Source organism: Mus caroli, unplaced genomic scaffold (assembly GCF_978045245.1).
Source record: "Mus caroli unplaced genomic scaffold, Mus_caroli_1 scaffold_19, whole genome shotgun sequence".
In the NCBI taxonomy this organism is placed as follows: domain Eukaryota; kingdom Metazoa; phylum Chordata; class Mammalia; order Rodentia; family Muridae; genus Mus; species Mus caroli.
The window spans coordinates 30,590,590-30,613,640 of NW_028227274.1; the positions used below are offsets into that span (position 1 = coordinate 30,590,590).

The window sequence follows — 23,051 nt, forward strand, 5'->3', positions numbered from 1 at the left end:
TCTCGAAGTAACTTTAATATTAACCTTTTAACATTCTCATTTTGCTAAGAACCAAAAAGTTCGAGTATCTTTCCCGAGTCCCATGGTTCATTGTTAGAGGCTCAGGAATAAGAACTCAGGTATTTCAAAGCCAAAATGTCATTTAAGTACCCTTTAGAAATCCACACAGATAAGTCAATATGATATTTCTGTTATTGTGAAATGACTTGGTTTACATGTTCGGTTTTTAGTTTGTCTTTCTTTCTGTTTTGAGAGAAGGTATTACTTTGTGTATCAGGCTGGTTTCCAGCTCATTTTGCAGACTATGTTGGCCTCAAACTTGTGGTGGACCTCCTGTTTCAGCTTCACAGTTATTCCAGGAGAGCCACCACCACGCACCATGTCACTGTCTAAAACTTCAGATATATCACTTCATCACTGTAGGAAGCAAAAGTCAAACAAAATACACATGGTCAGACATAGCACCCACATATCTATCCCTTCTCTGTTTCCATGTTAATATACATATTTTATAATTTTATTTTAAGTGTCTGGGTATCTCTTCTCTGTCTCCATGTTCAGACACATTCATAATTTTGTCTTTAGTGAGGTAGTTTTCTGGTAAATTAAAAAAATATATATTTTCTTACTATTTATTTTCATAAATAAATAACAGCACAGAATTAGATACTTATCTTCCTGTTAAAGGTTTACATTGTGCCAAGTATTGTTATTCTAAATCACAAGGCCTCTAAAGCTGGGAAGCATACTGGTTAATTGTAAGTTCAGAAAACTTAAAGTAACTATGACACAGTATCCAGGGGCCCAGTACAGCTCCTGATTGACGATGGCCCCACAACATAGCAGGGCATGAGATCTCAGCAATATGGTTGACCGAGTAAGGCTGGCATTGTGACAATGCCAGTTGTCCTGCCAGGAGTGTACAGGGAAATCCCACGTGGGCCCACCCCTAGATGAAGGGCTTCAGATGTTCGGTGGCTGCTGAGAGGGGGAGAATCATTTTCCTTGAGGGATGATCTCCTGTGCATGGTCACATCCCAAGTGATCACATCCCAAGTGGCCAGCATCCCAAGTGGTCAGCTCTGGGCCTGTGTAAGCATAAGCTGTGCTAGATGAACTCAGTAGGTTTAATATTCGTGTTATCAATAAGATTCATGGATTTGTGAGGGGGAAGGAGACACAGCAGGAAGTGGAGGAGGGAGAAGGATGTGGGAAGGGGTGATGTAGCTTCAGTGTGAATGTATAAAGTATGCATAAAACCTTTCTAAATTTAGCTATGTCTTAGATAAGGTAGAGGATATTTTCATGTCCAGAGTCTAAATCTAAGCAATATTAAGAGCATCTACAACTATGGTCATGTGGGTGCCACTGATCTCAGTGTCAAGGACTCTCTGTCCTTGTCTCACAGTTCAAGTTGGCTCCTGGAAATCAGACATCATTTCTGTGTTCTGTGAAAGAAGGAAAGAAGACCAAAACAAACAAAAAAGAAAAAAAAAAGTATTCCTTCTTATAGGCAGGTAGATATGTAACCTACATATCACTTCTGCTTGCATAACATTGACCATATGTAGTCACAGATTCTATACTCTCAGGGACTCCAGCAGTGTTCCTGATAACTAGACATATTGCTTTCCCGAGTTAAGTGGGGGTCCTGTTGCTAAGTGACATCATTCATTTTGGATGCTGTAACAAAATATTTTAGACAGGGTTACTTACAAGCAGCAGATATTTATTTCTCCCCATTCTGAAGGCTGAACCATCTGAGATCAGGAAATTGGCTGATTAGTTTCCTGGCAAGGGTCCTGCTTTCTGTTAGATAGGGCCAGATGGTTTGTCTTCCCAGAGCATCAGACTTGATGTTTTCTCTTGAGCCTCGTCTATAGGTGCTAAGTCTATTCATGTGGGCTTCTCTGTGATGACCTGATCCCACAGCAAAGACCCCACTTCCTAAATCTGTCACCTTGGAGGAAATAAAGATATCATTATATTAGTATCTGAGTCAACACAGACGTTTAGGCCTTAGCATTAAGGATGAATTTGGGGGCTAGAGAGAGGTGACTCAGTAAGTGGTTAAGAGCACTGGCTGCTCTTCCAGAGGTCCTGGGTTCAATTCCCAGCAACTACATGGTGGCTCACAACCATCTATTTGATGCCCTCTTCTGGCATGCAGGTGTATATGCAGATACAGTACTCAAACATAAAAATAAATACGTCTTTATTAAAAAAAAAAAAAGAATGAGTTTGTATTAAGCGACTCATTCCCTCTGCCATAGGCTAAAAAAGCAAGGTTCATATACTGGGATAAGAGCATGAGACTGTTTCACTGTGCAGTTTGCTGGAGGCCGCTTGTGGGTTTATTCTCATGGGGTTTGTTTCCCTTAGAACTATTTTCTGACAATGGCCCTTGGGTCCTTTCCTCCTACTTGTATTGTATATTCTATTTCTGCCTACAATAATTCATAAGTTCCTATTTGTCCTCCTGTATTTCCTTCATGCCTACACATGTCCAAGACTGTGGGGGGGACTGAATTTAGTTGTACCAAATATGATCGTCTGTTTATCATCAGTAATTACTGGATAAATGACTGGACAATTAAGAGAAAAATGAGAAAAGCTAATGAAGATTGCCCATAAGAAAGAAAATGATGAACAATGTGATAGTTATTGTTTACTATAAAACAGTAAATATGGCCAGGAGATGAGTTGGTCAAAACAATTCCACAAGAGTTGAACAACTGGGCTGATGAGATGGCTCAGTGGGTAAGAACACTGACTGCTCTTCCAAAGGTTCTGAGTTCAAATCCCAGCAACCACATGGTGGCTCACAACCATCCGTAATGAGATCTGATGCCCTCTTCTGGTGTGTTTGAAGTCAGCTACAGTGTACTTACATATAATAAATAAATAAATCTAAAAAAACAAAAAGAGTTGAACAACTGCACACAAGCTACATCCTCTCAGGGACATAAGAAGTGCCAAGAGAATGGTTTTTCTTTCGGCACACAAAACAGTCATTGTAAGAAGGACTAATTCATTCATCGATAAAAGGAACACTGGGTGTTAACTGTGTAATAGACTCTGTGTTAACCTCTCAAGTCACAGGCATAAACACAGTATGTTGTGCTCTTCAAAATTTCATGGGCTACCAGAGAAGTAAATCAAGGTTCCCTGTGGCAATTTCTATATTTATCTGAGTCAAGGGCTCAGGGATTCAGCAGAGGCAGAGTACTAACTTTGGTTTGAGGTACATTAGAAAGAGAGACATTTCCGCTCTATAATGAAGGGAAATGGAAGTTCTGTAGAGAGATGTTCATGTGCACTCTCAGTGGGCACGGGAAGAATAGATCCCTAGAGGGGTGGTAGTGCCTGGCCAGTCCAGAGCTGTCTGTTACTTTGACAGCTGGGACATGGAGTCCTTGGAACATAGAGGCAGGTGGATTTAGACAGGCAGGGTGCGTATATTATAAATGACAATATATGTTCTTGTATGAACTCCTACACATAGACACACACACACACACAATGTACACACATAAACAGATAATTAAAAATAAAAGTGCTTTAAAAAGAATCTGTATTGCTAAGGAATGTAGAAGTATTAGAAATGGTGACTTGACAAAGGCTGTGAATCAGGACAATATTTTGAAACCAAGGCTGTGTTTTATAAATACCTTGACACTTAACAAGTGAATTTGAAGGGAAAAGATTTAGAAAGCAGCGAAGTCAGAAGGCTGTTGTCAATACTGTTTCCTGCCTTTTAATCACAAATCTATAAATAGCTTCTCCTTGGGGATAATAGTTTACCCACTCTTAATTCAGTTCAGATATCATTGCAAAAACACTATTTACTGTATTGTCCTTGACATAAATGGGTTCATTAGTAGATACTGTCAACTTACAATAGTAACCTAATTTCTATTGTTATTGTTATTATTATTATTATTATTATTATCACACATGCATATTGCCCTAGAGTATGTGTAATGGGGAAGGAAAGATCTGAGAGGCCAAGAGTGATTGATCCTCTCTTTCTGCCACAATAGCAGCTCACCAGGAAAGGAGTCATTTGCTGTAATGGAAAGAGATGAAAGTAGCGAAGATGGCTGCTTACCTCAGGGGACTATTTTGGGAGTTCAGAGGGGATAATGGTGCTTTGTAGATTCTGAAGTGCTGGAAAAAAATATGGAATTACTATCATAAAGGCTGGGCAGGTTTGCAATATTTTTGAACAAGAGTAAGTTCAATATGTTCATATCTAAAAGGCAAGGTTCAAATTGTATATAAATGTATATTTACTTATGTAATTTCTTGACCTGAAGGAAGTGCACTGGAATATTGCTTTAGAGTGGAGAAGGCAATATCCAACTTTATATGGCAGCACAGAGACTAAGAAAAAAACCAGAGATCATTGTGACCAAGGCACAGGAAGCAGATAACCTAAACCAAAAGCAACCTGCAGGACTTCAAACCAAGAAAACAATTCAATTACAAAATTAATATTTACAATCATCTGCTTTTTAAAGTGAGGCCAATCAGAAATCATCTAAGCCATACTTCCAGGATTTCTCTCAATTTCCATCATTCTCCTTGACCACAGATAAAATCTGTCATCAATTTGGGCTGTGTTCTTCCATGAATAAGTAGATAGACGGGAAATTGCCCATTTATAGAATGCATCAAGGATGAAGCCAAAGTGGAAGACTGGAGAGAATCCTTATTGTGCAGTAGAGAACATGACTTTGCATGGAAATAACATTTTATGGCATAATAACCCAGTGCAGCTGCCAGACAGCACTGAGGAGGAGCTTGGGAAAGGAAGGCACTCTCAGGTTCTAGAGAGCATGAACATGACATATCATTATAAGATGTGCCATAAGATGACATAGGAAAGAAAGCAGATGCTCAAGATGTGAAAGACATTAGTAAGGGCAGGATCGGGCACTGGCCTTTGCCAGTATTTCCAAGGGAAAAATCAAAGCACAAAGCAAAGCTGTGTGAAGAGTTTAGGATTGGCTCTTTTATGGTACATTTCTCTCTCTCTCTCTGTCTCTCTCTCTCTCTGTCTCTCTCTCTCTCTCTGTCTCTCTCTCTCTCTGTCTCTCTCTGTCTGTCTCTGTCTCTGTCTCTGTCTCTCTCTCTCTCTGTCTCTCTCTCTCTGTCTCTCTCTCTCTCTGTCTCTCTCTGTCTCTCTGTCTCTCTGTCTGTCTCTGTCTCTGTCTCTCTCTCTCTCTCTCTCTCTCTCTCTCTCTCTCTCTCTCTCTCTCTCTCCCATCTTCTATGTGTGTGGTCTAGAAGCTATGGTGATTCCCAATTACCCACCATCTTTCTCTGAGATGACTAAGGGAGAGGGTTATTGCTTCTTGAGGCTGAAGGGCTAAATGGTAGAAGCTCTGTATTTGTTAGTATGAATGAGAAATCATGCATACCCCCAATGGGACCCATTAATGATGTCAAAAATATAAAAATTGTACAAAAAATCTAATATTGATAATCCAGAGACTTTATGTTAGCTGAGGGAGGTGCCTAGCAACCATGCAGTTGGGAGGAGAGGAGAAGGATGAGCTATTCTGGTTGTGTGTTGTAAGGGTGGTTACATCCAAGGTCAGTTATTCTCTGGTGCATGGTTCCAATTTTAATGGAAGGCTTTCCAAATTACATCCTTTGAGAGAGCAAGTGTTTATGTTACACCATCTGTCATATCTCAGGAAATAAAAATAGGAAAAGCTACCCACTTGGTCTTATTCTTGGAACCTTTGCCCAACACTGTTAATAAGAGAGGATTTGTTTTGTAAGAAAATTACCAAAGAAAAATTATAGATCCATCCTGCTTAAGTAAATAGTCATTATTTTCTAAGAAATGTATATGTTCAAAACAAAATTCCAGGCTGGAAAATATTGATTTATGCCCCAGACAAAGGAAACCAATGACTAGCATTCTGAAGTGGCCTAGTAAGTTGTTAGCACCTTCTCAATATCTCTTCAGTGGAGAAAAAAAAGCACAGGTATCAATATATGTTATATGAAGTCTTAGTGCTTGATAAACATGCTACAATGTAATTTATGTGATATTAACTATCATGCCAATCAAAAAAGGGGGGATTAAAAGTATGGAAGAGACCAATGTGGCAGTGGGCTAAGTAAAAGGGTATTTCTGTCTGATACCAATCACCTAATTTATTCATAAGCTTAGTTAATTAAACCATGTATATTCATATTTTATATTTGCACTTCTGTCCTTATTCAAATTCTATTTTCAGAGCCCAGAAGCTAGCTGTTAAGAATTTATTTTCTTTCAACATTTGCCAGGCTCTCATTATTTTCTGAGACAGCCCTGTTGGCATAATTCAGATGAAATATTAATACATAAAAACGTCCCACATGCTTATCCCATGAGCATAGCAATGTTTTCCCATTTGCAGGCTTGAGTACTAGCTAGTGTGTGTTGTGCTTCTATTTAAACCAAAATGGAGCTAATTATGAACAACTAATGAATGAGCTGCTCCTATATGTAAAGCTATTAGCAACTCCAGAGGCACCTATTCCTGTAAATAATATTCTGGGAGCTGCTGTATATAGAGGACTATTAATTATATCATACATTCCGACTATGGCTGTCTTGACATTAGAAATGCCCAGTACATCGTGGCACACTACATTCAGTCCTTGTTTTGCATTACCACAAGTGAATGTGTTATCAAAAAAAGATCAGTACTTCTAAATGTAGGTGGCTAAATGCACGCCTTCAACTACTAGCGTGTGAGAGGTGTAATGAATGCATGGACGTCATAAGGAGTTCCTTACCTTCTGCTTCGTGCTCTGAAAAAAAAAAATCCCCAACGGAGGAAGGCCGAGCACTAATCTGATGCTTGGGGCAGGACACACGGGCTTGCTTCCCATCTACGTTAATGTATGTCTAGCTCGTGCAAGGCTATGGTTTCAATCCCCAGCACTGAAAAAACAGAATTAACCATTTTATCACCACTTAACTGTTAATACAAAAATATTAACCTCTGTAATCAGATCTTACAACTTTGCTATCTGACTTTAGTAAGTGCTATTATTTGAGAATTTGGTCTGAGGCCTTTGGAAGAACATCATTTCTGGAAGAGCTCTTCTGCTTGATTTACTTTTTCTCTTTAACAAGCACTGATTTTTGGATTTTTTGCTTTGTGATAATTATCTAGAGTTTCAAGTATTCTGGATATGAATAGTCAGTTCTGGGAATGCAAAATAGACTTTTACAAGATAAAACTACAAAGGTAAATGGTAGAGAAATCTTGTAAAGCCTTTCAAAGACCCAGTTAGATTTCTAAATAAAGATTGTACTGCCATGTTTTTTGGTTTTTTGTTTGTTTGTTTGTTTGTTTGTGTTTTGTTTTTTTTAACTAGGTAAACATGGTGTTATGTAGAAATCTTTTCCTACAAAGTTGGCTATGGCTGCGCATAAAACAGGATGCCAGCAGACTAGGAAGTAGGTTGGCTCACAAAAGCAGGCTTAATATCTGTCCCACCAATACCATTGTGTTCTAGCATACACAATTCTTTGCTTATAGGAGTCAGTGAGCTTTTAAAAGAGAACACTGGGTCCTGACAGGCTGTTCCAAGGAATTCATGCCTGTTTGAATAACTCTTAGGAGTATAGGTTTCTGATATCTTTTACAGCCTGAAGGAAAAAAAATGGTTAAATTGTAGTTTAATATTTTAACAAGTTTAAAAACAGAGTGATCTGCTTTTCATTGTACATGTGTGTGTACAATGAAGCGCACACACACACGATCACGTTTGAGGATCTAAAACTCACAGCTTCTAAAGAAGAAGCAGCTCTTCATGGTGCTTCAACTCCTGGAGAGCTTTTCTGAATAATCAGGTAAGCCTGACGCTTCAATGTGGTTTGTCGACACCGTTCCTTGGAGCTGAGGATGTAGCTTGGCGATACATAACTTTCCTAGCATAGGTAAAGCACTGAGTTTGATTCCCAGCACTGAGAAAAGTTACAATTTAAAATATGCCACTTAATAGGTGTGACAGCACACTCTCTGTCTTCAGTTCTGGTCCATGCATATCATGATAAGTCCATGAAATAGCCACATTGCTACTTTTTAATTTTTTAAAAACTTCTTTGACAATTTTATATAGCTCCTTGAAAAATAACCTAGAAAGTTCACTCTGCCAAAGCTCAATACAATTTGTAAATCATCTACAGTGCATCAGGAAAGAGTCTCGTAGCTATCACCAAAGGAAGCTAACCAATGAGAGTCCTGCAGCTATCACCAAAGAAGGTTAACCAATTGTCTATATTTCTTTACTGTAAATACTCACTAATATGGAAGATACAGGGATGTTGTACTTAAGAAAATAAATTTGATAACCTAAAATAGAAATAGCTAGTATAGTTTCTTTAAAGACAGTATTTTCATTCATGAAAAATAACTACCTACACTGAAATTGAAGGATCTGAGTGACACTGGCCATGTCACCAAGTAAGGAACAATCTCACCCAAGTATTAAACACAGAGATGGCTTCTATTTTACAATGAAATCTTTAAAAATCAAAATGAGTTAATCACACAGTAAACTCTCATTTGTGCCACCTATTGCTTTCTACTGTGCTGGCTATGGGTCATGCTAGAGTTCCCATGATCAGTGGGAGGGAGAGAGAAAGGAAGACCAAGGATGCAATAAGCAGGTTGGAGAGTGTACACAAATACACCTCTTCTCTGACCGTAGCCCTCCTTCTCCTTGAGGTGGGATATGTCCCAGAACATCTTTTATCAGATGAACTGGTAATGAAAAACGGTATTGGGAATATGTAAGGCTGGGCACATGTAGGAATTGAATATATGAATAAATACTTGAAAGGTGTAAGAGAGCGCTAACAATGGAGATCCTGGGGAAAGAACATCCCAGTGGAGAAGCTAACCAATGAGAGTCCTGTAGCTATCAGCAAAGAAAGCCAATCAATTGTCTACATTTCTTTAACATAAATACTCATAATATGGAAGATATAGGGACATGGTACGTGAGAAAATAAGTTTGATAAGATAAAATAGAAACAGCTAGTATAGTTTCTTTAAAGGCAATATATTCATTCATGGAAAATAACTACCTAGAGTGAACGTGGAACAAACCGAGTAATGCTTGCCCAGAGCTTTAAAGCATAGACGTCTTCTTTCAAGTCAACAAGGAGGTTGGCTGGTTAGAGAGTGGTGAGGAGGAAAGACTTAACACTAGAAGAATGCCGTTAACAGTTGTCCTGAGTGAGTTGGCCATTTGGAGCAGCAGGCTTAGGAATCTGGAGATGACTGTGTGGTGTCTGAGAGAAGAGGACTGGGTGTGAAGATCAGGAATGATGGAGTCACATGTGCTGTGAGGATATAGATAGCACTTAAAGTCATACGACCCAAGATTGGTATGTGGGGAGTCTTTAGACTTTTTGGAAAGCAGAGAAATGCTCCACAAAGAGACAGGAAAGAAACTCAGTTCAGCCCAACTTAGGTACCAGTGCTAGGCCAAAATTTCAAGAACCTCACATCAGTTCATTTATTTTAAAAATATGCAGCACAGCATAATTTTGGAAAAAGAAAGTTTTATAATTACAATTGACTCAATCACATCAGTACAACAAAGCTTAAGGCATGTTTCCTTTGAAGTGCTTTACAAAGTGTATCTGGCTTGACCCATAAAGACGGGTTCTGTTGACTTAGAAACAATGCTCAAAAAAAAAAAAAAAAAAAAACATTGGAGGAAGAATGACTGAGATATAGTGTCTGTCCCCAAGATAACATAGAAAGTACTAAGCTGTTGTAAAGTACATGTGTGTCACTCACACAGATGAGTTTTGTGGCCTAGAAGCAACGATCAAGGTTTTGTGGCTCAAACTGGTGGCAAATGATTGCCAAGTTGGTTAGAAACTACATTCTCCCCCCACGCTCCACCCCTGTCATTCCGAGAGAACAGCCAAATATCTTCCCACTTTAGAAGGATGAACTTCATATTTAGCTTTTCCTGGCTTTTCCAATGCTTATCTGTGTACTAGTTGGGTATCCCCCAAGACATAAAAGGAGACAGCGCAAACTGATCCTCTGCCTATTTCACTTTTAGCACCAGATAGAATAAATGTGAATATTTTATGTACAGAACTTCAAACAGAAGGATAGACCCCAGAGAAGAGAATTGGGGATTAGAAATGGGTCTTGTAGACTCAGATTTTTGCCTCAAATATACAAGATAGTATTCTAACAGCTATGCCTATCAGAAACCAAAGAGTCTTGCTCTCTGGCCTTGGAGGTGTCTGATGGATTCATCTCTCATGATCCAAGGCTATCTAAGCAGGGAAGGGGGAGAATGGACCCTGTTAATTCAGGTGTCACCCAAGAAATATGTCTTATACCACATCATGGAAGCCATCTATGTATTCTGTCTATGTACACTAAATTGAGGGTCTAACAATGAAGTACTTGGACCAATGTTAACCAAGTATGTTTGGGCTCTAGGTGGCTGAGAGCATTGTGTGTGGGGAGAATCCCACCAGCATCATCCCAGTATGTCTCATGCTTTGTGAACTCAGAGACAGTCTTAGAGTGAAGGCAAGCTCCACAGCAGGGATTTTTTTCTTTCCACTTCTATGTAATTTGAAGATATTACTTGAATAACAGAACCGACTGTACCAGAGAACTCACAGTTCTTCACAGATTCAGCTCTATTATTACATATGTGAGGGAGGAATGGTGGAGGGAAAAGAGGTCAAAAGGAAGACGTGATTGAAGGCAGGTGGGTAGAAGACTAGTTTAAATTGCACTGTTTGGGCCCCAAACACCCACAAAAACATTCCATTTGGGGATGTTAATACTGAAAGTATATGCATAAAAAAGTAAAAGTTTCAAAAGAATTATTGAAAAGCACTAGTGAGAAATTTTATGGATCTCTTAGAGATAAACAGTGTGGACCATACTTGATGTACTTGAAAGCCTGAGTTCGAAGCCTATTATTTTCATTTGTATTTCTACATACAAAAGAGATTCTTATATAATAGTCTTGTTGACATGTGCTGGTTTTGCTGTTTGTACTTCATCTTATCCCATGAAAATGGAAAAACAGCTTTTCAAGCACGCACGCACGCTCATGCATGCAGCCTTGCTAGCTTTGAAGCCATCAGAAGACCCACTATGATTCAGATTTGTAGAAAACTGTGATTTCTTCAAGACTGAAGAGCTCAATAGAATCTTAGAAAAGTCACTAAGCTGTATGAGGGGGTTGTTGTTGCTGCTGCTGCTACTGCTGCTGTTGAAAGCACTAGCTGTTCTCAGATCACCGATTTTCTCTTTAGAATATTATTAAAAACTAAAAATATAAGTTTCTTCAGTCAGCTACACAATTTATACAAAATAAAAGCCATGTAGCCCACGTGTCAAGGAAGACTTTGTGGATGGCTTAAATGAAACGTTCAAGGCAGGAGCTGGAGTTCGGGTTTCCAATGAATTGCTCTGGAGAACAGGGAGCATGCTTTCCAATGCAGGACATGTCCCTGGTGTTGAAAATGCCCTGCTGTGCTCTTTATGCACCAGAGATGAGAAAGGAAGGACAGAGGCCTGAGATACCCTCTCAGCGCTTCACCACCTCACAGTGTGGCATGTAGCATGTACAGAGCTGATAGCAAACACCACCCATCCTAACCAGAGGCACCTCCTTGACCCTAGTCTCAAATGCATTACAGTCCAGCCTGTACCTCCACCAGGCCAGCCTTCAGAATATTGTTTTAGTCTTAAATACCACACTGTCTCACACAGGTGTGATGACTTTCTTATCATATATAGACTGTGCAATGAAGGACTACATAAGGCACAGCATATACAATTTGCTCAATTTGGAGTCTGTCCAGCTAAAGGCACTGAGCTGTCTTGAGTACATCTCTCTCTGGTTTCCCAGAGTGAGGAAGAAGAAAGGAGTTTTTGAGCTTTCTGCATATGTATTCCCTCCTCTTTCCTCAGCTCTTTTCTAGGTTCTATCCCCTAGAAGTAAAGTCTAGCGATCCAGAGGCTGCCCTAAAGACAGCAAGAACCTGGGAAAGAGCTCATCTCTGCCATTCAAACAGAAGCGTCTGGGTTTGATCCTCAGAATCCATGCACAAAGCCAGGTGTGGTGGCAGGTGCTTATTTAGTGAATAGATGAAGAAATGCATTTTTTTCGTCCTAGGTAGTTTACTTCAGATCTGTTGCAGTCAACAGAGTTAATAGTGGCTTGAAAAGTCTCACACCCAATGCTGTTCTGTGGCTTTAATCCAGTAAGAAAGAAAAGGTCATGGAACCTACTGGAATCAGTGCTAAGATGCGGTCAAGGACTGAAATGTGTCAGTAGCTTTCTCCTAGGGCTTCAGGAAAGGAGGAACAGTCTAGCACCTGTGGTCCACGGAAGAAGCCATTTCCAGAACTGCTTATAGCGCTTTTGCCTGAATTCATCAAAATTTCTAGGTGGCTATTCAGTCTCTAGATGTTCCAATGATGCTATCATCTAACTGAACAAAATGAACACAGTCATCAGCAGGTAGCGAATAAACATCTTACAGTTTGAACTTTCGTGTAGTTTTTGTATTCAGTCCAAATTGATTTTTTTAAAGGGCATGTCTGACATTCAGGAAATTTATGGAACATTTACCAAAACCCAGCTCTTCTGATAGAGGGCTGATAGGTGTGCAGGGAGCTCTACGAAGGGTTTCATGGGTGCTAACTTAAATGCTAAGGTGAGGTTAGATAAGGGCTCACTGCATTAGAAGGCATGCTGACAGCCTTCCTGGTGACTTGTGGGTTGTTTCAGATATAGTCTCCTGTGGTCCATGCTGTCCTCAAACTCCAGTGTATTTAAGGGGACCTTGAATTTCTGGTCCACCTGCCTCCCAGTTCCTAATGCTGGAGTTACAGGTGTGTGTTGCCACATCTGGTTTGATATCTTTACCAAATAGAAATCAGCTGTCTGCCTCTCCATTATTCCTTACCGTAAGGAAATTATAGATTTCTGGAGTTAGTTGTGAGGCCGTCTGATGCCTGGGAGGCTTGAAAAACTGCTGTGTCAGAACTGAAATTAGCCTGGAAAAGCCTTTGGACACGGCTTTCAGCTCTTTCCAGTGTTCAGATAGGTTGGTTAAAAGTGATACCAGCTGACTCCAAAGAAAGCCAACATCACGCTAACTCGTAATTAAAAATATTTATACTATTTGAGATGGTTCATGGATTTGGATTTTATATTATTTAAAATAGTTAATTGATTTAAAATGGAAATTGGTGTCAACTTTTTTTTTTAATCTCAATTTTATATTGGACTCAAGATAGAATACGTTCCTCTACAAAAAGTAATTTAAGGAAAATTTATTATAGAAGACAAGAATGTCTTATTTTTCCTTTGTCTCAGTTAACCTCTGACACCCAAACCCGACTCAGTGAAGGATAATGCATTGCAGAGAAATATTTTGCTACTAGAGGGTGTGTTTGTGAGTGATGTGAAGGAGAGCAGATGTTGCTGTGTTGGGCAAAATTTTCAGCTGCTCTGCAGAGACATACAAGACTTCCTTCCGAGCTGATAACATGCAGCAGGGTTCTTGGTTGAGTGCCAAGAGGAAGAGAAGAAGAGGGAGGGGGAGGGATAGAGGGAGGGAGGGAGGGAGGCAGGGAGGGAGGGAGGGAGGGAAAGATGGAGGGAGGGAGGGAGGGCACACACAGGAGAGAACAGGTGACCCTTGACAGGAACCTTCAGCAGTGCACCAGTGGCAGGGCTAGCAGAGCAAATGGAAATGAGATAGAGCAGGCTCTGTGGAGCATCCTTCCTGCTGGGCTGCTTTCTCTTCTTACTGAGGATCAGTCACTAATCACTCACCAAATCACAGGTTAAAACTCCAAGATACTTGGCAGTCAGCTAGCCCCATCCACTTAGATCTGAAAGCTTAAACAAACAAACAAACAAAACCACCAAGTCTCATGCTTCTGTCAGCACTGATAGAGTTCTCCTCAGGTTCTCTGAGGTCGCAAGGCCTGACACCACTCACACCACTCATATTGCAAACTAAACACTCCTGTGCTCCCTGCTCCATGGTGGATTGCACCTAGGAGGCAAGTGACAGCAGCACTCCAGGAGAGCCAGATCTGAGTTCTAAAGCACTCACCAGGGGAAGCTGTTAAGGCTCATTTTGTGAGGTGCAGATTACCCCACAAAATGAAAGTGCACCCTTCAGGGAAGGACATTGACACTGGGCAGGCATTCTTCCTAACTTTATCAAATCGTAAAAGGACATTTTCCCCTAGGAATAATTCAAGTGTAGACAAGAAAACTTGGGGATCCAGATAGAGTTCCTTGTCAGGTCCACTTGTTGAGTGGCTGCTTTGCCTATAGGCACATGCCTCCTTTCACGGTTCTGGCTGGAGTGTGGGGTGACAGTGAAAGCCACCAGGGGAATCTTTCCAGTAGCCATTGCACCCAGGCTCCTTCCAGAGCTCATGTTGATGGTCTATACTGGTGTCCTCGCCGGGAAGACAGTAGGTCCAATTCACTGGTTCGAGAGGCCACATCCAGAGGAGTGTGGTGTTCTGGTCCTGACACATACCTCAAGGTCCCTCAGCATACGTCAAACAACTCATTCTTTAAGGGGCCCAGCAGCATGGAGAGCACCAAAGTCTATGCTTGGGGCACTGGTTCTCAGTGCTTATTTGTGAGTTGGGTAAGCGATGCATCCACAGTACTCTCTGCAAACCTACCCAGCCAGCTTCCGATTTTCACTGCTCTTGGGTAATGAGAATGCAAAAGATCCATGTATTCGTCACTCCAGGACCATGGCAAGGCTGAGAAGGCCCTCCTACTCCAACAGTAGAGAAAGCTAAGAGAATAAGGCTTGCTATGCATAGGAAAGGCTTCCTTTCTCAGATCACGACCTCAGGAACGCTGGGGACAGCCTCTCCTTAGGGACAGATACTAGATACGTTGCTGTCAAGGCCAAGATGTGTGTCGAAGCCCTTTCCTGCTCCTATGCAGTCTTCTTGTGCTGGAGTTTGGCATATTCCTCCCATCCTCTGCTTGGGTCCTTTCCCTATCTCCACACATGCATAGACTGCTTCAAGTAGTTCTCCATCTCTAGGAAGCATGAGGTTAACTGATTTTCCCCTACTGTGTAAACTTTCATTTCTTCCTTGTCTATGAATATATAAAGTGCCCTTTGAAGTAAGATTTTTTTTTTGTTATCGTTGTTTTGGTTTTTGTTTGTTTGTTTGTTGTTTTTTGTAGCAAGGATACACTTCTATACATTTTATTGGAGAATTTGATTACTCTGTATTTGATTTGATATTAATGCATAGCTTTACTCTCATGCACCATGACAGAGACTATGGTCTCTCCTACGGAAACAGATATGAGTATTTGTTCATCTTACTGTGGTTAGGGGGGAGATCAGGGATGAGAGTTCTGAAGTTTTGTTGGGAATTTGTTTCTTCACATTGGTTACAATTAACATGTGAGTGACCAGGGCAGGGCACGGTCCTCCCAGTTAACCTTGTTTTCCTTCTTTGCAGCACCTGAGATTCTCCGAGGCTGTGCCTATGGACCTGAGGTGGATATGTGGTCTGTAGGAATAATCACCTACATCCTGTAAGTGCCAAAAAGCAACCTTTCTGCAAACAGCCTCTGATATTAATTCTCATGAGAACCAATGTTGCCCTTTGACTTTTTTGTGATGTCTCTTTTTGCATTAACCATGGTGAGACGAGCACACTCGGAAAATGGGGATTCCTTCTTATGTTATCTTTTTCTCGAGGGCAGAATGTATCCAGGGCTTTTCTTTATCTGATTGTCCTATGTAATATACTCACATTTGGGGACATAGTCAATGAGCATAATAAGTGTGAAATCTAAGTCCACCTGTCATACTCTCTGCTTATTTGCATCTGTTAAACAGACTGTTAACCCATAAGACAACTGTCATTTGTTTCATAAGAAATCTCACACTCACACGTTTATTACCAGAATATTTCAAGCACATATAGCAATTGATTTATTTTTCCTGTATGTTAAGATTTTAAGGGAAGATCATATGCCCCAGTACAGGGGAATGCCAGGGCCAGGAAGCAGGAGTGGGTGGGTTGGGGAGCATGGCGGGGGGGGGGAGGGTATAGGGGACTTTGGGGATAGCATTTGAAATGTAAATGAAGAAAAAAAAATATATAAAGATTTCAAGGGCCTTGGGCTGAGTATTGTGAATAAAATGAGCTAGTTAGTCACGTGCTGTTATTCCAACTCCATTACTGAGCTACTGTCTAGGTCAAAAAAATAAGGGATTTCAGGAGATTTGTGCCAATGTGGTGACAGAAATGCAGGTAACAGAGGGAGAGCATGCATGAAGATCGCTGTAGAAAACCCAACTCAGTATCAATGTACCCAAGAGCTAATGCACAGTAGGCACATCTGTTGGCCATCTTGACTTGGGTATCTTCTCTATTTAGCCTTCATGTGCATTTAGTTGGGGAGTGGTGATGTGAGGCTATGACATTGAGACATCTGACTAATAGCACGGAGTGGTTCAGAACCAAAGGAGAAGGAAGAGAGCACAGAAGTAATGGTGGGAAGGATAGCATTAGGATCTAATCCACCGATGCTTCCTGGGAAAGCTATGTTATGAATTACAGTTAGACCTCAACATGATTGCCCAAATGAGGTACCTATTCTTTTTCCTCTTCTATACATGTAAATAAACACTGGGCTTTTGATAATTTTTTTTAAGGTTTATTTATTTATTATATGTAAGTACACTGTAGCTGTCTTCAGACACTCCAGAAGAGGGAGTCAGATCTCGTTATGGATGGTTGTGAGCCACCATGTGGTTGCTGGGATTTGAACTCCAGACCTTCAGAAGAGCAGTCGGGTGCTCTTACCCACTGAGCCATCTCACCAGCCCTTGATAATTTTTTAATAAATTCACCAGTAGAATTCTATTATTTTATATGTATACACCTGTGTTTGTGTGGGTGCACGTGAATGTGTGCATATGTGTGTACTTGTGTGTGCACACATGTGGAGGTCAGAAGACAACTTGAGTTATCATTTCTCAGGTGCTGTCCATCATTTTGGGGGAGGCAGGATTTCTGTCACTGAAACCATGTAGGCTAAACTGGTTGGCAAGCAAACCCCAAGGTTCTACTGTCTCAGCCTTCCCAACATTGAGATCACAAGTGCATAGCACCCTGCCCAGCTTTTTAAAAAGTTGGGCTTTGGCCATCAATCTCAGGTCATTGTTCTTGTATGGCAAGCCAACTGAGTCATCTTCCCCTCCCTTAATTCTTACTGACATGAAAACCTGTTTCCTTTCATCCCTCATCGTAACATAACTGTTGCTTTAACATTTCACTCTTTAAAACTTCTGCTTACCACCACCTGTTTTGTGCCAAGGACATACTCTTTCTGAAGATGACTTTAGTTAGGAAACAAAGGCCTTTTTTCCCAGGAATTTTGGACCTTTTGCCTCGGAGAGCTGTAGTGTTTGGCATCTCATGACTGTAGTGATCAGATCGACACCCTAAATCATCAAACTGTCTCCTTCAGCTTTCAACACTGCAGTTAATCCCAAAGGCTTGGTGGTAACCTGTTCCTTTTCACCCCAGATGCTGGGTAATCCGAGCGATTTCCTAAACTACCACTGCAGTACTCCCAAAGGAGCTTTACACCGTGTGCGTGCATGTGTGATGCCCACCCTCTGTTGCAACTTTTCCATGTTATCAGCTATTTGCCCATCATCAAAGAAAAGTGATCGGCATGACTGTGGTGAAAGGCCGTTGGAGGACTGTGACTTTTAAGTTGTCATTGTCTTTGGGTTGCAGAATGGGGAATGTAGGCCCTTCCAGAACCAGTCCTGGAAAGCCGGTTACTTCCTCCATGACTAACCAGTAGCAGGCTACACTTCCCTAGGGTTAGAGAGGATAGGAGGGTCAAGGTGAGGGCCCTGCCCAGCCCTCTGTGCTTTGACCTCCTACCTACCCTTTCCTGTGCAGGTGGGTCAGACTTAATGCAGACTTGTGCAGGGAGAGTGCACTGATTTTGGGTTTTTCCATTTAAAAGTTTCACCCTCTCCCAAATGGCTCAAGGATGTTTGGAACAGGCCAGGATTCTCCCATGGAAACATTTCATGAACATAAAGGAGTAATAAATGGCCTCTTCCTAGAAGCTGCCGTTTCAGGAAGCATTTTATAATTTTCTGTAGCAACCTTGGCTGGCTTAAAGGAAGAATCGAATGTGCTATCTTTTAACTTCCACTTTTTGCCCACTTGATTTTCAAAGGGAACATGTAAATACATGCCTGGAAAGACTGCTAATTGTCAGGGCTGCCCACCCCACCCCACCCCTGTCATGACACAGAATGGTCACTTGTCTCTACCCAGTGGAGGCTGGGTAACTCCAGAGCCGACATCCACTTTCCCCGAGTCTCTGTTCCTTTTCTCACACTCTACTGCTTTTCCTGATGACCCTGTAGGAGACAGTTAGGTGAATGTGGCCAGACATCTTGAAAGTAAGGGTCATTTACAAGAATGAAGTGAGTCCACGGTGCTCTTCTGTTGACTGCCTGTGGGGACTGAGTTAATAGTGTTATCTCTATTCTGTTTCAGTTTGAAATCCAAACTCGAATAATATATCAAAGTACCTACTAATTTTTTGGAGTTCCATTTTATATTAACTTGGAACCCTAATCAATCTGTTTAATGATTTTTTTAATTATCAAGGAAAAAATCTGCTGGAAAGTCATAACCACAATGTCTATAATATTAGCCACTTTAATTGTTTTTTGTGTGCCTTTTTTACTGTTATTGTACTTGTAGTTTTTATAGGAAGTTCCACTATTCTTACTCTCTGGAGATGTTTTTATGCTGTCTGTCATTAATTATAACCAAACAATTGCACATCTGTACAAGTAGATTTACCTATAGGGAATATAGACAGACTTGAATTTTTTGCAGAAATGTGATTAAACATGCTTGATCATTTAAAAGTATTTAATTCCGTTTTTTTTTCCCCTCCAGACTTTGTGGATTTGAACCATTCTATGATGAGCGAGGTGATCAGTTCATGTTCAGGAGAATACTGAATTGTGAATATTACTTTATCTCCCCCTGGTGGGATGAAGTGTCTTTAAATGCCAAGGACTTGGTAAGTGTGACCAAAGCGAAATGAGAGAAACATTATTTATCTAAGAAATAGTAAGGGATATTTTTAAAGTAGGCCACTTTTGACATTGTTATTTCTTTATAACTTTAAGATATTTTAATTTAAAAAGCACAATAAATTAATGCATCTTCCTCATGCAGAAGAGAAACCAGGCGTGCTTTCAGCCCTCATGAGCTGGATCATCAGAGTGGTGTTAGTTAAAGAATGTTTGCTACCTGATAGACATAGAGCCTTTCAAATAACACCGTTCACACCCACCGAATTCTGCTTTAATGTGGGCTATTCACCTAAGTGTAGATGCATTTCAAATAAATATGAATGAACCCATGAAACTTTTAAAACTTATTAAAAATCCTCTGGCAGTAGCATGAGCCCTATTATGCCACACTGTAATCATAAACAATATCCACTCTATTAATAGAATGTTTTAGGGTTCACTTTACACTGCTGCACATTTGGGACCACAATGAAGCTCATTAATATTCCAGCAATCCCTTCTAAAGAGCTTTCCCTCTTCTAGTAGAAGGATGCTCGTGTATAATTGAAACAGCAGCCATCATTCCTCTGGAGGAAAAAAAAAAAAAAAAGAATGTGCCAAAATAATGGAGTTGATTTTGAATCATAAAAAAGACTTTAGGAGTTTTCTAATGCTCCTAAAGTTTGCTAATGCTCACGAAGACTCCCAGCAGAAAGACACTATTAGAGCTGACTCGAGTTTCTAGAGCCCCTTTCTCAGGACTCGTCTCTCCAAATACTTCTCCCTTTCCTCTCAATATAGTTTCACAGGACAGCTTCTTTAGGATCCATGGCTTTCCTCATATGGATAGGAAGGGAGGCAGCCCATATCTGTGTATGACATATGGACATGTCACCTGCTTCCTGACCTTCTTTCTTCCTCCTCTACCCCTGTCTCAGAGCAGCCCCCTCCCTCTCCTGTCCCGGCCTGTGGGACAGTCGAACAGGGACTTGAGGGGCACCTGGAAGAGAATGGGGGACAAAGAAACACAAAGAACGGACAGCAAGACAAGAGGTTCTGTTCAAGCTGACAAATTTTTATTTTTCCCACCAAGGTTATACACTCATAGGAGCAGGAAAGGGGGGGGGGTCACACTGTCTCTGGGTAATAATGCACCTCTTCCCAAGAACAGGCTATTGACTGGGTAAACAGTTCAGCAGGAATATCAGAACAGAATGGGTTATTAGGCACCTATCCACAAGATTTATAGCTAGCTATTTGTTCTCCGTTGACTTCAGGATCTGTCTATTTATACTCAGCTGGGCTAATACTTTCCCAAAGAGGCCAAGACTTTGTAAGCAAGCACTTATGGCTGACAAGGCAGTTAACATTCCAACAGGGTCGCTCCCAACACTCTTCTACCTTGGCCCCAGCACCAGCCCCAGCCTCCTCTGTGGTGGCCTACCTGCTTCTTTTTCTGCCCTTCTAAGATATATGCTGTAGAGAATCCAAGGATCCCTGCCCTCTACTAACCAGCGCTTGCACTTCAGACGTGCACCCCTTTAGCAAGCATCATGCAGAGAAAGCTGCATGAAATCAAGACTCAGATGTGTTTGCTCCTTATTTAACTTGCTGTTTGATTTTGGTCACCTGTTTTCCCTTCTTTCCTGAGTTTTTAGAGCTAGAAAAGACCTTGGGTTTTAAATGATTTGGGGGCATCTTATTTTACAAGACCAAAGTCTAGAGAGACTCTGGAGTCCTCACAGTCTAGGACAGAGAAGGAGCTTTCTCATAATGGAGACCCGAGTTTGAATTTTCAAGCTCTTCTAACACTGAAGTGTTTGACCTTGGTGGCTAAGTCTCTGAACCAACTTTTGTTCTTCACTTGTGAATCAGAATGAATCATTCCCAATCCATCAGTGTCTGTGTGCCATAAAAAAAGTAGCTACAGGTATAACCAGGACACGTGGGTCCTTGAGTCCAGGGAATGCCTCCCTCAAACCAGACCACTGCTTGGGAGCCCAAGGCTAGGAATTATTTCATTTGTTGATCTTCCTGGCAATTCATTATCTGTTCATCTTCAGGAACAAGAGCAAATCTTCCAGAATGGAATGCCATTAGATGAATTTAGTCATGCCCTGCAGGTCACACTCCTCAAGCCAATGACTTCCTTAATTCTATGCTACAGTGGCTTTTATTCTGGCTCTGAACTTATTCCTTCAAGTACTTTCAATGAGTATTTTAAAAAAAATGGACTGTAGATCTCAACAGTGTCATAAAAGAGTGTTCCATAAGGGTTTGAACACCAACCCTTTTGTCATTAAGTCCCCACTGAGGGAATGATGTCATCGGAGTTCTGCGTTCTAAGTGAGCTCACAGTGTGTGTGGCCTAGAATTGTTCGGATGCTGGTTCAGCTCAGAAGTCATTTGGTCATAGATGAGCCAGGACCTAATCGTTTGAACTCCGAAGACAGGAATCTGTGAGATTGAGGCCAGGGGTGCTGTGCACCCTTGTTTTCTAGAACTTCCTCAGCTGCTGCTTTCCTGAGGTTGGTCCTGTTCCTGAGGGTGTGCGGACTTGGTGCTAGTGATAACGGTGCAGCCAGACTTTCACAACGTGAAAAGTCCAATTTCTATAACTCTATATTTCTTTATGATTGCAGGTCAAAAAGCTCATTGTTTTGGATCCCAAGAAACGGCTGACTACATTTCAAGCCCTCCAACACCCATGGGTCACAGGTAAAGCGGCCAACTTTGTCCACATGGACACTGCTCAGAAGAAACTTCAAGAATTCAATGCTCGGCGCAAGCTTAAGGTGAAAAATCTGTTTTTGTTTTGGTGTGTGTGTGTGTGTGTGTTTAAGGTGTCTTGTTTTCCTTTAGTATTGTATTATTCATTTTCTGTGACACCAGGAAAATTCTTGTGTTTAGAGTTTGTAAGTACTGACATAAAACCACTTAGGTGTTTTTGTTGTTGTTTTGTTTTCTCTCTTTCTCTCTCTTAACAAGGGAAACACTTGAAGGAATAAGTTCAGAGCTGGTATAAAAATTGGAATATGTTTAAATTACTCTGTATGTGTCTGTCTCTGTGTGTGTGTGTGCGTGTGTGCATGCGTGTGTGCATGCTTGTATAAAACGTTCTCTGTGTGTCATAGCATGTATGTGCAGGTCAGAGGACAGCTTGAGGGAACCAGTTCTCACCTTTCACCTTAACCCAAAGATTGAACTCAGGTTACTAGGCTTGGTGGCAAGGATATTACTTAACCTACCAAGCCATCGCACCAGGCCTCAGCAGATCCATCATTGCTCCTTCTTATCTGAATAAGGCACTAAGCAAGAAACTGGTATTTATTCAGAGAGGTTTTTTTTTTGTTTTTGTTTTTTTTTAGTAAATTATTTTACTTACATTCCCAAAAGTTGTTCCCCTTTCCAGTCCCCACTCCCTGAGTTCTTCACTCCCTTTCCCTCCCCTGCCTCTGAAAGAGTGCTTCTCCCACCCATCCACCCTCATCTCACCCCCACCAGCATCCCTCTTCCCTAGGGCATCAAGTTTCCACAGGATTGAGCACACCCTCTCCCACTGAGAGCATACAAGGCAGGCCTCTGCTACACATGTGCCCAGGGCCATGGACCAGCCCATGGTTTTTGACTTCGTCTCTGGGAGCTCTGAGGGGTCTGGATTAGTTGACACTGCTGTTCTTCCTATGAAGTTGCAATCTCCTTCATCTCCTTCAGTCCTTCCTCTAACTCTTCCATATTGGTCCCCAACCTCAATCCAAAATTATATCATCCTGCGTGAGGTAACCCAGATCCAAAAGGACATGAATGGTATCTACTCACTTGATAAATGGATATTAGCTAAGAAGTTCAGAATACCCATGATACAACTCACAGACTGTAGAAGCTTAACAAG

General features: G+C 41.1%; 1 protein-coding gene across 4 annotated transcripts in view; it reads left to right on the forward strand.

Moving 5' to 3' along the window:
• The window catches only part of Camk4 (calcium/calmodulin dependent protein kinase IV), a 234,480-nt gene that overhangs the window by 202,352 nt on the left and 9,077 nt on the right, over nucleotides 1-23,051 (forward strand). For all 4 annotated transcript variants that reach the window (XM_021150440.3, XM_085833402.1, XM_029472049.2 and 1 more), the window contains 3 exons: nucleotides 15,546-15,621; nucleotides 19,038-19,164; nucleotides 21,802-21,954. In XM_021150440.3, the coding sequence (XP_021006099.1) occupies nucleotides 15,546-15,621; nucleotides 19,038-19,164; nucleotides 21,802-21,954 (356 nt within the window). The remainder of the gene's footprint in view (nucleotides 1-15,545; nucleotides 15,622-19,037; nucleotides 19,165-21,801; nucleotides 21,955-23,051) is intronic.